This window comes from Herpailurus yagouaroundi, unplaced genomic scaffold, assembly GCF_014898765.1.
Source record: "Herpailurus yagouaroundi ecotype Mexico unplaced genomic scaffold, PumYag 140, whole genome shotgun sequence".
In the NCBI taxonomy this organism is placed as follows: Eukaryota; Metazoa; Chordata; class Mammalia; order Carnivora; family Felidae; genus Herpailurus; species Herpailurus yagouaroundi.
In genome coordinates this window covers 10179526-10195182 of record NW_024412395.1, presented here as the reverse complement: position 1 = coordinate 10195182, position 15657 = coordinate 10179526, and the positions used below count along the sequence as shown (strand labels likewise).

The 15657-nt window shown below is 38.1% G+C and overlaps 1 protein-coding gene and 1 long non-coding RNA gene across 7 annotated transcripts in view; both read left to right on the top strand.

The window, feature by feature from the left end:
- Positions 1–15657, top strand: part of EPB41L5 (erythrocyte membrane protein band 4.1 like 5) — a 149897-nt gene that overhangs the window by 111606 nt on the left and 22634 nt on the right. For all 6 annotated transcript variants that reach the window (XM_040474821.1, XM_040474818.1, XM_040474817.1 and 3 more), the window contains exons 19-22: positions 3478–3606; positions 7098–7162; positions 11740–11830; positions 13576–13650. In XM_040474821.1, the coding sequence (XP_040330755.1) occupies positions 3478–3606; positions 7098–7162; positions 11740–11830; positions 13576–13650 (360 nt within the window). The remainder of the gene's footprint in view (positions 1–3477; positions 3607–7097; positions 7163–11739; positions 11831–13575; positions 13651–15657) is intronic.
- LOC121030429 (uncharacterized) lies at positions 14123–15221 on the top strand. The gene is made up of 2 exons (XR_005790195.1): positions 14123–14693; positions 14927–15221. It is a non-coding gene; the product is annotated as an uncharacterized LOC121030429 (long non-coding RNA).

Genomic DNA, 15657 nt, shown 5'->3' with positions numbered 1-15657 from the left:
TCCTTCCTTCCTTCCTTCCTTCCTTCCTTCCTTCCTTCCTTCCTTCCCTTCTTTCTTATAATAATCTATTGTCCCATTAGCTAACATATAGTGTGTACATTGTAGTCTTAGCTTCAGGAGTAGATTCCCACGATTCATCACTTACATACAACAGCCACTGCTCATCCCAGCAAGTACCTTCCTCAATGACCATCTCACATTTTTTCCACCTTCCCAACCCCCGTCCCCATCAACCCTGAGATTACAAGTAGTTAACTTTCTTTACATCTGCCCTGGACACAGGGCAGTGGACACAGAAGGTATGTGAATAAGTCTAACTTCCCTTTGGAAATGGAGGCAGTCTTCAGACATTAGCTGTGCAACGGTCATACTTCTCCAGAAATCAGTGAGCTGTTACATATCATGTAATTAGTAAGTAGAAATTATACTTTTTATGAATGCAGAGGCAAACATTTACTGCTTGGCAATAATTGGTAAATAATTTTCCCCGTACCCTCTTGAGTTCTTGGCTGAGACCTCTGTGACAAAAGACCGAGTAACAAGAGAAAAACAAGTTTCCTAACCCAGGGAAAAATGAATAACTCTCAGAGACAGCTTAGAATTCCTGCTTGAATACCACCTTCAGCTAGAGTTGAAAGATGTAGGGGAAGCCAGTTATGAGAAAGTTATAAGGAAAAAGTCTGATAAATAAGAGTAAGGTTGTTACGCAGATTTGATTCCTTGCTTTTCATTGAGAAGGGTCTGAAGTCCCCAGGGATTAATCTTTGTCCTTCTTGGTGGAGTGGGGAGGAGGGATACTTTTGTAAGTTTATGTTCTGCTTTTAGGCAAATAAGGGGAGAGTGGAGAGCTTTTCTTGTGGCCTTCCAAGATGGACTATCAGTGGCATAGTAACTGGCTGCCACTGGAATTATGTACTATAATAAAAGAAAGTGAAAGTGTTTTAAAGCTGTTACACTCAACTGTATATCAGTAATTTTTTAATGTTCTCAGACATCATAATTATAGAAGATACAGATTTTTAAAAGCAGGAAATTTTAAATCTTCCGTTATGCACTGCTAAGAGATAACTACAGTTAATGTTTTTAAGATAAATAATTTCCAAACATTTAAATGTGATGTATTTTTTTTAAATAAAAGTGCAGGGACAATAGCTTTTTAAAACTAATCGATTGTAAACATCTTTCTTTATCAACGACCTATTACAGACAGTAGTTAAATTGCATGCCCATGTCACCATTGTGTTTACTCAGTTCCCTGTTGGACATTTAGATTATTGCTAACTTTCACTGTCATAATCAGTGCTGTGACAAACAGCCTTATAAATAAATACCTTTAATCATCTCATTATTTTCCTGGGAAGGAAGTGATAGGTAGATGTATAGGCAATTTTAAAGCCTTTATACTTTTGCAAAAATTGGGAGATGGTGACAGTTTCTACTTTTACTTGTGAGATATGTGTTGAATTCTTGTCTTTGTTTGTAATATAGGCAGGTTGCTCTGAGAATCCTATAACTTGCAAATTTCCGTAATTACCAAGTAATCTCAAGTCCGCAACATAATTGACTCTGAAAAGAAAATGTCAAACTATTTTGAATTAGCCATGATTTTTCCCTACTATTAGGATATAGTTGACAAATGAATTTGTATTATATTTAAGGAATACAATGTGATGATTTTATATACATATACATTGTGAAATGATGTCTACAACTGAATTAATAAATATATCCATCACTTCACATATTTACCTTTTTGTTTTGTTTTGGGTTTTGGTGACAGTGCTTAATTAGCAAATTTCAAGTATTCAGAACAGTATAATTAGCTATAGTCACCATGCTATACATTAGATTCTCAGAATTTAATTCATTTTATAACTGAAAGTTTGTACCTTTTTACCAAGCTTTACCTATTTTCCTACCCTCAAGCCCCTGGCAACCACCATTCTACTCTGTTTCTGAGTTGGATTTTTTGTTTGTTTAGAGTCCACATATAAGTAATACCATGCAATATTTGTCATTCTCTGACTTGTTTCACTTAGCATAATGCATGTTGTTGCAAATGGCAAGATTTCCTTCTTTTTTAAAACTGAAGTATAGTTGACATGCAGTTTTATATTCGTTTCAAATGTATAACATAATGATTCTACAATTACAAGCATTATAAAATGCTCACTATAAGTGTAGTTACTATCTGTCACCATACAAAGTTACTACAGTATTATTGGCTATGTTGGCTATGCTAAGACTTCCTTGTTTTTAAACGTAAATAATATTTCATATATGTACATACACTCACCACATTTTTACTCCATTCATCCGTCGATGGATGCTTAGGTTGTTTCCATATCTTGGCTACTGTGCATAATATTACAGTGAACACAGGAGGGAGATACCTATTCAAGATAGTGATTTTGTTTCCTTTGGATATATACCCAGAAGTGGGATTCCTGGATCATACAGTGTGAACTAGTTATGATTGAAGAAGGATGTAAGGAACTTCCTGCAATTAATAGGAATCATTCCAAACACTAAGCAGTTACAGACATAGAGTTAGTTCAGAATAGTGATTCTTAGACTTATATGTGTGTTAGAATCACATAGAGGAGCTTGTTAAACATTCAGATTTTAGGGGCCCACGTGGAGGCAGATGTGTGGAAACCACACTGAGAAACACCAAATCAGAATAAGCACATTAATTAAATCTTTTCAAATCTGAAAGAATGGTGTAGTATATAATCCCATACATGGCAGCTAGCCTGTTTTACAGAACAGAAGCTGTGTGTGAGACTAAGAAAATGTTTAGAGTCAGTCTGTTGTTTAGATCAGCCTTAAATAGCAAGCACGTAATAATAACAATAATTGTTGTTGTAGTCATTCATTTTAAGGTATCAGTTGTAGTACAGATAATTTAAACTTCTTAATTTGCTTCCTTCCATTTATTTCTTTTCATAATGGTTTGTTTATAATGTTTTCATTAAGATCTTCACTGACTGGACTTGTGCCTTATTCTGTCATTTTCATAAGTCTGTACCTGAGAGTGACTGTGGCTATATAACATAATCCCAAGCAAAATCATCTGCCTGATAACAGCTCCAGAATTACAGGGATTAGCCTGTGTAGGGCCTAACCTAAAATCCGGTTGAAGTTAATTACAGCAAGTGGCACATGTTCTCCATGTGTGATTTAACTCAGGCATCTGTCCTGGATGATGTAGTCAGTTCTTCAGTAGTTTTAAGGCAGGAAGTTGGGCTGGATGATTTCTAGAGATCTCTACCAATTTGTATTTCATGTTTGTGACTATTGAGTCCTTAGTTTGAAACTGCTTATGGTGGGAGGGGACTATTCCTGGAATAGGATAGGAAGGCTTAAGACACGTGATATCCTGGTTGTCTGAATATGAACTTTCATCAGCCCCTTTCCTATTTCTGTATAACTATAGCCCGCCAGAGTTGCTTACACTGTATTTTTAATATCTAGGAGGAGGTGGTGAAGTTGACTGAGAAATGTCTTAATAATGCCATTGAGAGCCCAGGATTGAATGCCAGGAGAGTTCCTCCTGACTTGAAGAGTAACATTTTGAAGGCTCAAGTAGAAGCAGTGCATAAGGTAAGCTGCCTTTAATGGGGAGAGTCCTGATGAAGCGGAAATAGATGAGACTTACAGCTGAGAACCCTGAAGACACATAAAGTACATGAGTGTTAAATAAGGGTGACCTAGCTAGTGATTGCAGATAGCGAGTAGTTCCCAGAAACAGGCTCAGGATGGCAGAATGCCTTCCCAAGTCTATGTCTAAGCTAGTTTAAGAGGAGGCAGTCATGGGATAAAAAGTTGAGAGTAAAGACCCTCTAGGGTGTAAGAACTTTTTTTTTTTTTTAAACTTTTGTTAGGGGCACCTGGGTGGCTCAGTCGATTAAGCATCTGACTCTTGATTTCAGCTCAGGTCATGATCTCACCATTCGTGAGTTCGAGCCCACATCAGGCTCTGTGCTGTCAGCTCAGAGCCTGCTGCGTGGAATTCTCTCTCTCTCCCACTCTCCCTGCCTCCCTGTCTCTCTCTCTCTCCCTCTCTCCCTCTCCCTCTCTCCCTGCGCCTCCCCACTTGCTCTCTCTCAAAATAAATAAATAAATTTTTAAAAAATTAAAAAAACCTTTTTTTCCGTTTAATTTTAAATTTTTTTTAATAATTTACATCCAAATTAGCATATAGTGCTACAATGTTTTCAGGAGTAGATTCCTTAGTGCCCCTGACCCATTTAGCCCATCCCTCCCACAACCCCTCCAGTAATCCTCAGTTTGTTCTCCATATTTATGAGTCTCTTATGTTTTGTCCCCCTCCCTGTTTTTATATTATTTTTGCTTCCCTTCCCTTGGATGGAGGAAACCCTTCCAAATTCCTGTGGAAGTGAGTCCCTAATCTTTGCCATTTTTATAGCCAGAAAATCTAATGATTTTTAGATTCCTGTCAATACTAAGTCTGTGGTTTCAGGTCTTTAGCAGTCTGCTACTTCCCGCCACCCATCTGACTTCAGTTTGGTAAAGTTGCATGTCACAGTAGTGACGGTTGCAAGGTGAAGGAGTTGGCTGTGACACTGTGAAGGATGCCATGCCCTTCACAGCCTTCAAGGCCTTCAAGGACCAGCCCCCATGAAGTTTATGGCATTCATGCTGTCAGAGTCTGCTTTCCCTTGGTGCTCCCTAACTTTCAGACTTAACCCTCCATACTAAAATCAGGACAGCAGCCCATCTCACCAAGTCATGTTATCAACTAGGATTTCAAAATATCTTGTGGAGAAGATGCACTTTACCCATCCTGTCCCCAGGCACAAGCCTTGAACAGAACCTGAGAAGATTTGAGGAATATTGTTCATGCTTTGGTTATTTATCCTCTCCCCCTAGTGTAAACATAAAGCATGATATTTATATATAAAAGTAAATATGAAATATGATGATACAGGCTCTGGAATCAGACAACTTGAGTTTGAATCCCTTTCTAGTCTACCACATACTAGTGTTGTGATTTGGCAGGTTAGTTTCTCTAAGCCTCAGTTCAATCGTGTTTAAGAAAAGATAATGGTAGTACCTACCTTAAGGTGGGTTACAAGGACAGTAAATGTAAAGGACATGAATGGTGAGTGCCTGGCACATAAACAGCATTTGATTAAGTATTGAAGCTATGTGTTGTATTAGCAGTGGCAGTAGGTGTTACTGTTGTTACCTTACATAATATTTCCACTTTGGGACTTTTCTTGACTTGAAGAAGAGAAAAATAAATTCAATAGCCCTAAAATAAAAAGATTTTATTTCATAGTTAAAAACTTCCCCATGAAGAAAAATCCAGGGCCAGATGCCTTCATTTTGGAAATCTACTGAAGAAATAATTGTTCCATACAAACTCTGTCAGAAAATAGAAGAGGAGGAAGCACTTCCCAACTCATTTAATGATACCAGTATTACCCTGGTATACCAAAACCAGCAAAAGATTTCATATGAAAAGAAACTATAGACTAATACCCTTCTTGTGCATAGACTCAAAAATCCTTAACAAAATAGACCAAGTAGGGTTTATCTCAGGAAAAAAGTCGGTTTATAATTTAAAACCCACTGTAGTTGACCATATTAAAAAGTAAAGAAAATTGTCTCAATTCATATGGAAAAGGCATTTCACAGAAATCAACACCCATTCATGGTAAATGCTCACAGCAAACTAGAAATAGAATGGAGCTTGTTCAGCCTGATAAAGGGTATCAACGAAAAAAGTCTACAGCTAGCATCACATGCATGCTGAAAAACACATTCACTGAAATGGCCAGTATTAAAAACTGACCATCCCTGTGTTAGCAGTGATGGCACTCCTGCAGTGCACATTGCTGGTAAGAATATAAAACGTTACAAGCACTTTAGGAAGCGTTTGACAATGTATTAAATACACACTTCCTACATGACCCTGCAGATCTACTCTGAGGTATGTACCCCAGAGAAATGAAAACGTAGGTTCATACAGGTTATTAGTACATGAATGTTCTTAGCATTATTTGAAGTTGCTAAAAACTAGGAAGAACCCAAATGTCCATCAGCAGGTAAACAGGTAAACAAATTGTGGTATATTCATACAGTGGAATGCTACTCAGCACATAAAAAGGAATGAATTGGTGATACATGAGCATCATGGGTGAATCTCAAAAACATCATGCTATTCTAAAGAGATAGACACTAAAAAGATAGGCATTTTGATTCCATGTGTATAAAACTATAAGACATACAGCTCATTGTTTGCCGTGTGTCAGGGTTTTTGATGGGGTTGCATTGGAAGCCTCAAGGGAACGCTGTGGGGGTAGTGACAGTGTTGCACATGTTGATTGTGGTGTTGGTTATGCACCTGTATATATTTTTCAAAATTCATCAAACCACACATTAAAAATGTGTGCTCCGATCAGTTTTCTAGTGTGTAGGATGGTTTAGTGTTGGTCTGGCTGTATTTCATGGACCCGAGACAGGAGGGTTATGGGAGGGGCTGTGGGAGGGGGATGGGCTAAATGGGTCAGGGGCACTAAGGAATCTACTCCTGAAATCATTGTTGCACTATATGCTAACTAATTTGGATGTAAATTTAAAAAAATAAAAAAAAAGTTAACAATGTGCTTTTTACTCTATGTAAATGATACCTCAATCAAGTTAAGAGAAAAAACTGATCCCCTCAGAAAAATATTTTAGAATTTCCTCCTAACATACCTTTTGTGTTCAGGGAAAAATAAAAGGCCAAATATGCAGCTTAGTATCTGTCTCTTCTTTTTATCAGGTAAATTCAAAAAATTCTGACATCGAATCTTTTGGGATTCTGTATATATTGACTAACACACCATGAGAGCTGTCTAGTAGAGGGCGTAAATTTGTGTACTATTGAAGTAGAAGTGTGGATTATTAATTTGGGTATGGATGAGACTACACTATGTGAGGTACTGGTATTTCCATATGTAAGGTATGATTACCTCTGGAACTGAAGCAAAGTGATATTTCTGTTTTTACTGGAAAGATGTGTAAATTCCTTATTACTTTAGTATCCTTACAAAGATTTACTTTTTTTTTCTTCATTTTCTCAGGTTACAAGAGAAGATAGCTTATTAAGTCATAAAAACGCACATGCTCAGGATGCTGCCACAAACAGGTACAGTTTGGGTTAGACTGAATTAATTTGATGTTCTTTTCCTCTTAACTTTGCTTTTTTGCTCTTTTTTCCTGTTCTTCAGTGTATCCCCAAATAATTTCAGGATATCTATTTGAAAGATAGCTTGAATTCACTCTTGTATCCATTACATAGCTGTTTACTTCCTAGTTTTAGATTATCTAGAGATAATTCTAATTAGTCTCTACATTCTCATCCTTCTACTGCAGAGCAAAAGCGACCTTTAAAGATATTTTTAATCTGCATGTGAGGAATGTATATTATTTCTCTTAACTTCAGTGCCATCCTGTTATCACAGTGGCCTTGTTCTTACAAACTTTCTACTATGGGCTCTTACATTATTCACATAAATTTCTTTGCTGTTTTAAGTCCCTTCTGTGTCTCTTTCCTTTAATGAGTATTAGGCCATTTATTTGTTTTGCTAGGCTTTTATCCCCTGCTCTGTGCCAATTTGTTTTCATCACTGTGTATCCAGTGTTTTGTGCTTAGTTGGTGCTAAACGTTGTTGGATGAATGAGTGCTATTTCTTTTCCCATTATTCAAAATGTATTCAGTGAGCATTTTCCTGATTAATCTTATTCAGTTCCAGGTACTGTAACCAACATAGCCCTAAAGCATATAGCATGCTTTGTATTGTGTAGTTAGTATTCAACAAACATACTAATTGGTGATCAGGGTAAAACTAGAATTACAATTTAACTTTTTAATTAACTTCAGTAAATCATTTGGCCCACGACATTTAATTTTTAAATTTTTTTTTAAAGTTTATTTATTTTGAGAGAGAGAACGTGTGCGATTGCAAGCCAGGGAGAGGTAGAAAAAGACAGAGAGAGAGAGAATCCCAAGGCAGCACCGAGCCTGACATGGGACTTGATCTGAAATGTGAGATTATGACCTGAGTCGAAATCAAGAGTTGGACACTTAACTGACTGAGCCACCCAGCCACCCCTGGCCCACAACACTTTAAATACTGTTATTATTTAGAGTCTTTTAGAACTTCATTTAAAAAAAATTTTTTTTTTTTCCAATAGGAAAATAATGGGGATAGGACTGCCCAGTTGCATTGAACTCTTACTGCTGGAAACACCCTAGAATGTACTCCCAACTTCTAGATTTGTTTTTCTAAATGGCTGCTGATATTTTGAGTAATCTAATTTCCCCCTAGGATTTGAAATGTATCCTTTAAGATGTGTTTAAGTTCCTGTTTATGCTTGGGTCTATTTCGGGACCTTTTCCTTGTTTGTTAATCTTCTCTCTAATCTTTTTTTCCCCCATGCCATACCACACTTTGAAAAATTACTGTATCTCCTTTTAATATTTCAAGGTTCTAGAAAACTGTGGAGATTATATATTGTCTGTGTACCAAATGTCAAGCTTTGTACTATCTTCACATTTTGCTGTAGTAGGTATAGACTGTTTTTCCTTATCTTTTTTATTGAGTTGTAATTTCCATACCATAACGTTTTCCCTTTATAAGTATACAATTCAGTGCTTTTTAGTATGTTGACAAAGTTTTGCACCATTACCAGTAATCTAATTCCATAACGTGGTCATCACCTCTAAGAGCAACACCATACCCATTGCAGTCTCTCCACATATTGGATTTGCTTACTCTGGACAGTTCATGTAAAGGAATCACACAATATGTGGCCTTTGTGTCTGGTTTCTTTCAATTAACAGAATGTTTTGAAGGTTCATCTGTAGTGTATCATGTATTGGTACTTCACTCCTCTTCGGGGCTGAATAATATTCCACTTTGTAGATAGACCACATTTTGTTTATCCATGTATCAATTGATGGACACTTGTGTTCCCACTTTTTGACAATTATGAATAAAGCTGCCGTGAACATTCACATAAGAGAATTTTGGGGGTGCCTGGGTGGTTCAGTTGGTTAAGTGTCTGGCTCTTGATTTGGGCTCAGGTCATGATCTCACAGTTCATGAGTTCGAGCCCTGCATCAGGCTTCACACTAACAGAGTGGAGGCTGCTTGAGATTTTCTCTGTCCCTTTCTCACTGTCCCTCCCCTGCTTGTGTGCACTCGCTCTCTCTCTCTCAAAATAAATAAACAACAACAAAAAATAATTTTTGTAGACACGCTTTCAGTTCTATTAATATATACCCAGGAAGGTTATTGCTGAGTCATTTGGTAACTCTTAGGTTCAACTTTTGAGGAACTGCCAAACTGTCTTCCAAAATAGCGACATTTTCTGTTCCCACCAACAGTGTATATGGGTACCAGTTTCTCCACGTTCGTTCCAGTGCTCATTGTTCTCCATCTTTAGAATTATAGCCATCCTAGAGAGTATGAAGCATGTCTCATTGTGGTTTGACTTTTGATTCACTGAGGATGTTGGATGTCTTTTTTACTTTGGAGAAATGGCTATGCAGATCATTTATTTTTGTAGTAACAGCTTCATTGAGATAAAATTTAAATGCTATGGTGGGGGAAGGGGCACCTGGGTGGCTTTAGCCACTTGAGCATCTGCTTCTTGATTTCGGCTCAGGTCATGATCCCAGGGTTGTGGGATCGAGCCCTGCATTGGGCTGAGCGTGGAGCCTGCTTAAGATTTCCTCCCCCTCCCCCTCCCTCTCCCCCTCTCCCTCCCTCCCTCTCTTCCTCTCTTCCTCTCCCCCTCCCTCTCTCCCTCGCTTGTCTGTGTGTATATGCTCTAAATAAATAAATAAATAAATAAATAAATAAATAAATAAATAAACAAATATGCATTTCACCCATTTAAAGAATATAATTTAGTGGGTTTTGTTTTGACATATCTGAATTTTAAAAAATTATCCATAGTTCCTTCATTGTAACTGCCATTACCTAAGTCAGTCACGGTTTATTCTTTTATTAATGGACCAGGGTTTGTTCCAAATTAATGTTGTACATGTTCTTCCTTACACATGTTGTGAGGATTTTTTTAGGGTGTATACCTACATGGGAGTGAATTTGCTGGGTCATGACATAACACTGAGCAGAATGGCTGCGGAACCTTTTCATCTTCTTTCCATGTTTTGCAGCAGTGTAAAGTACATATGACTAATCTTTTCTTGAAGGTGTGGGAGAATTCATTGTACAACATGTTTCACTCCTTTTAATGCTCACTTTTTCTTACATTGAATCTTTTCCTCTGAGCTGTTTCTTCTTTCTGAAGCACAAAGTTATATTTTTTTCTTTTTTAGGCTTTACTGCTTGCTTATTCTTGAAGTTCTTCATTTTCATTACTGTATGGTCTAAGAATAGGTTTAAAACAGTTTTTTTTTTGTTGTTGTTGTTAGTATTCAAGGTGGCCTTTCCATCTGAAGACCTATGTCTTTTTTGAGTTCTGGAAAATCATAAGTCATTATCTTCTTGAATGTCTAGTATCCGTTAATTGAAACATCTTGATTGCTGCTCTGTTTCTCACAACTATTTCTTCTTTTTTTGTTTCCTTGCCTCTTTTTGCCTCAGAGTTGTGGATGCAACAGTCATAGCTTCCACTTCACTTTTTCACTCTGGGATTTATTTCTCATTTTTTCTCATTCTCCTTGTAGGCTTGGACAGGAACTGCTCCTGTTTGCACACTTTTCAGTGACATTAGGAAGGACTGGGGTTTCCTGCTGGATATGTTATCCTGGTGGATGACGGTCTTTGGCTCTAGATTTCCCCCTTCCCTCCCTGGTGTTGAAGCCATCTGTAACGCTGCTCCTGTTCTCACTATTCTTATCTGGGATTAGACACCACTGTGATTCCTGCCAGGCCTTCGGGTAGCAGATTCTCTGGCATCCTGTCACCTGGCTAATCCTGTTGTAATATCTGGAGCACTCTAGATGTGGCTTCTGCCTTCTGCAGCAGAGCTCTGCAGCCTGTGTCCTTAAGTGTTGGCTTCTCCCTCTGGTTTCCTGACTGTTCTCCCATATCTCAGGTATTCTGATTCATTTCTAGTCCACCAAGGTTTCCCATCCATGTATTTGATAACAGCTTTTAAAAATCAGTCGCTTGGGGGCACCTGGATGGCTCAGTCGGTTAAGCGTCTGACTTCAGCTCAGGTCATGATCACGTGGTTCATGAGTTCGAGCCCCACGTCGGGTTCTGTGCTGACAGCTCGGAGCCTAGAGCCTGCTTCAGATTCTGTGTCTCCCTCTCTTTCTGCCCCTCTCCCACTCATGCGTGCTCTCTCTCTCTCTCTCTCTCTCTCTCTCTCTCTCAAAAAATGAATAAACATTAAAAAAATTTTTTTAATCAGTCACTTGATTTATCTTTTTGGTGTATCTGCCTTATTTTAAGATAAATCTTTTCTGAACCTTCAGTAAGATTTAAGAGGGAAGCAAAGTAGTCTGCCATTTTGATCCATCTGTGAATGAGTCTGATGTGGATATGAAAATTGTTACATGGTAGATGGGGAAGGGTCTCACAAAGGCATATGAGTGCAACACTGACTGCCATCACGCCCCTCACAAATTGTCATTTCTTCTTCCTCTACGTGAAGCATTACTCTTCTTCCTGAAGCCCTTTCTTTGAAAATGCTCCCTATGCCTGTATAGGTGCTCCATGATGTAAATTTATCTTTTTCTTCCAGTGCTGTATTAAATGAGAATAATGTGCCCCTTCCTGAAGATTCTCTTGCTCTGATGCATACCACACCTGCAGCAAATGGTTCTGTTCTTAAGGTAACAACCCTTACTTTTGAAGGTTTCTCTGAAGACCATACTGAGTTGAGTCCTGCAGTATAATCATAGACATCTGGTGATTTCTGATGGATACCGGAACTTAAGCTGTAAGAAAAGCATTGAGCCTCAGTTCTCTAGGGAGAATCCTATTGTCAGATCTCTCACAAGAGTATCACAGGGCTTCTTCAGTTTCTCTGTTATTTGTTGGCCTTTTGTTTTAGGTGCTCTTTGTATTTTTGTTTTTTTGATGCTGGCTATGCCTCCCTAGTGTCTCAAATGATAGATGACACATAGTAGGCACTAAATAAATATTAATTGAAACACCAGCAACCTGTCATTGTGTTGGCAGTGTAACCAGGTCATCACAGCCCCTGCCTTCCTGATAGCCACTTGTCACACCTGTATCAGTCTAGAAATCAGAGAAACCCAGTTCATTGCCCACTGAGTGTTTTAATTTGCAAGTTAAATAAGAAATTGTCCTTGCAAATAAATGTTTACCTCTTTAACTACATAAATGCATTTATTGTAGAAATTTGCCAAATCCTTCATAAAGAGAAAAAATTAGGAATCTCCTATATTCCCACTATCCAAAGACAATGTATACTTAATATTTAGGTGTATAATTTTTCAGACTTTTGGGTTTTAAAAAAATCCAACCTAAAATATCTTCAGTCAGGAGCTTCCTTTCTGCTCATTAAAATTCTAAAAAGCCATATTGACATTGTTGGTCATTGAAATTGAAGTGGAACCTGAGATTTTTTGGAACAGAGAAGGACATTTAATTCAAAGATTTATTGCATTTATAATATGTACCAGGCAACACACTAGTTTCAAAAATTCAGAAGTGAATGAAACACGGCCTCTTTTTTCAAACTGCTTATATTCCACTGGGGAACAGAATTTTAATACATTGTGGTAGAGACAGATACACGCTGTTTGGGGGCACTCACCCAGGCCACGGCGGGGGGGTGGGGGGAAGGTTGGTATAACAGGAGGGAGATGTGAGAAGTGAGAGAACAACTTTTTCCTATGTGTGATTAAAATTAAGTTGAATGTTGAGACATAAATAGGAGATTGACCACAGCCTCAAGCCAGATAGGTGGAAATAGAACTGTATAAGCCAAGGGCCTTTTTGTTATGTGTACTAGACCCTGAATTCTTCTTTTATTTCCAGATTGGAATTTTATCTTTTATTCTCTTTAAGTTCTTCCTACCTACCTACCTTGTCTCTCTATCTCTCTCTTCTATAGTGCAGAGCTGCATCTTCCATAAGGTGTTTCAAATAGTAATTAAAAAGTGTTAATTAACATTTATGGGGGAAGTTCATATTGTACTCTTCTGTAAACAGTGATGTACTGGCACATCTGGATAAAGCAGTGTTTGTAATTTAGGCATCTTCTTCACTCATTGTCTCCTATGCTGAACCTTTTTACCTCTCTCTACAAGTCTAAGAACTAAGAGCCAGGACGGTCTTAACCTTACCCGAGTTTTGTCTCACTAAAAAGAGTAGCTATGTAAAAATTCACATGATACTTTATCTTTTTCAGCTTCTGACTGTAGTCTGGTTCCTCTTCAAGCAAAAGTGGAATCACTATAATAACCATGATTCCTGAATGTCCTGAAGTTTTTTAAAGGTTAACACCAAGCAGGCCTGAGTCAGAATTGTAAATTGAGAAGATGCGGAAAAAATTTAGTTAGGTGGTTAATGATTCATTTAACAGTTATGTATTTTTTATCTTCCCTAGGATGCTACAGATGAATTGGATGCCTTGCTTTTATCTCTGACTGAGAATCTAATTGACCACACAATCACACCTCAGGTAAATATGCTTAAAACAGCAAAGTGGAAAGGAATTTCTGTTTTGAAAAGTATTCCTGCTACATTCCAATCTTTGCCTTTTTTTAAAAAAAAGTTTATTGGGGTGCCTGGGTGGCTCAGTCGGTTAAGCGTCCGACTTCGGCTCAGGTCATGATCTCGCGGTCCGTGGGTTCGAGCCCCGCGTTGGGCTCTGTGCTGACAGCTCGGAGCCTGGAGCCTGTTTCAGATTCTGTGTCTCCCTCTTTCTCTGACCCTCCCCTGTTCATGTTCTCTCTCTGTCTCAAAAATAAATAAATGTTAAAAAAAAAAATTTTTTTTTTAAATAAAAAAAAATTTATTTTGAGAGAGTGTGTGTGTAAGTAGGGGGGAGGGGCAGAGAGAAAGAGAGAGAGAGAGAGAGAGAGAGAGAGAGAGAGAGAGAATCCCAAGTAGGCTCCATGCTGTCAGTGCAGAGCCCCACACAGGGCTTGATCTCATGAACTGTGAGATGGTGACCTGAGCTGAAATCAAGAGTCAGACGCTTAGCCAACTGAAGCACCCCCAAATTTTGCCTTTTTAACCATATAGTAAAACTGTTCATTTAATAAGAGGCCATACTTCAGTAACCACTTAGCTTTGCCTTTCTACTAAAATTTCACCACTTTGAATTTATGTGTCACTTTATAGAAACCACATGTTACTATAAGCCTCTTTGTTATTCAACATTATATTAAATAACATGAGAGGAAGACTGTGGAGATAAATAGAGTTAAAACAATAAGGATATAGAGCATAAGAATGGTTGGCATTGAACATATTGATTGTTACTGCAGTATGGAAGATGCTCTGTTGGATACTATGGCTGAATTATAATACAAATAAGAAACAGTTCTTTCCTGCCAGAGACATAGGGATGAAAGGTATACAAATAACTCATTTAGTGTCTTCTGAGTAACATGACAAGAACTGCTTTGGGAACTACAAGTCATTCTTAAGGCTTGGAAGTACAGATAGTGCTCTCTGTGCAGCTGGGTGTTTGCTTAAAAATTTAGTTCTTAAACTTAGGTGTGTAGGGGCGCCTGGGTGGCGCAGTCGGTTAAGCGTCCGACTTCAGCCAGGTCATGATCTCGCGGTCCGTGAGTTCGAGCCCCGCGTCAGGCTCTGGGCTGATGGCTCGGAGCCTGGAGCCTGTTTCCGATTCTGTGTCTCCCTCTCTCTCTGCCCCTCCCCCGTTCATGCTCTGTCTCTCTCTGTCCCAAAAATAAATAAACGTTGAAAAAAAAAATTTTTAAACTTAGGTGTGTATCAGAATCATCTGGAGGGTGCATCAAAGATTACTGGCTCCGCCTTCAGAGTTTCTGATTTGGTGTCGGGGGTTGGGGCCTGAGGAGTTGCATTTCTCGCATGTTCCAGGTGATGCAGATGTGGTTTGGGAACTACTCTTTTGGAACCACCAGCTTAGATCAATAAACAGAGACTTGACCAAAGGATAAGAATAAATCACAAATCTGGAGAAGTGGATAGGCAGAAGATACAAGGGATATTGTCAGTATTGAGCCATGGTAATACTTTATAAAGACAAAAAAAAAAAAAGGAACTTTGAAGATTAATGTAAGATGGCCTAAAGGCCAGAGAAGGAATCCCTGGGGAATAACTCAGAACCTTATTCCATGTACACTCTATCATAAGTGGATAGAGTGATGAAAATCAAATGATTAAACAACCCTTTTGTGTCACTAATATGTTTTTCCTTCCCTAAAAATTAAGACTGCTTTTTTATTTTAAATCAAAATTTAGAATATGATGTATTTTAGATTCTGCATATGGACTGTTCTGTTACACTTACAGATTTGTAACACTCTTTTAATAACTAGCTTTTTAACTGATTTTGATATACAGTAAGGTCAGCCAGGCATCATGATGTAGCTGTTTTGTTTTGTTACTTTTGCTTATTAATTCTTTCAGACGAATTATAGAATTCTTTTTTTCATGTCCTACCCCTCCCAAATCCTTTGGGTTTTTATTTGCA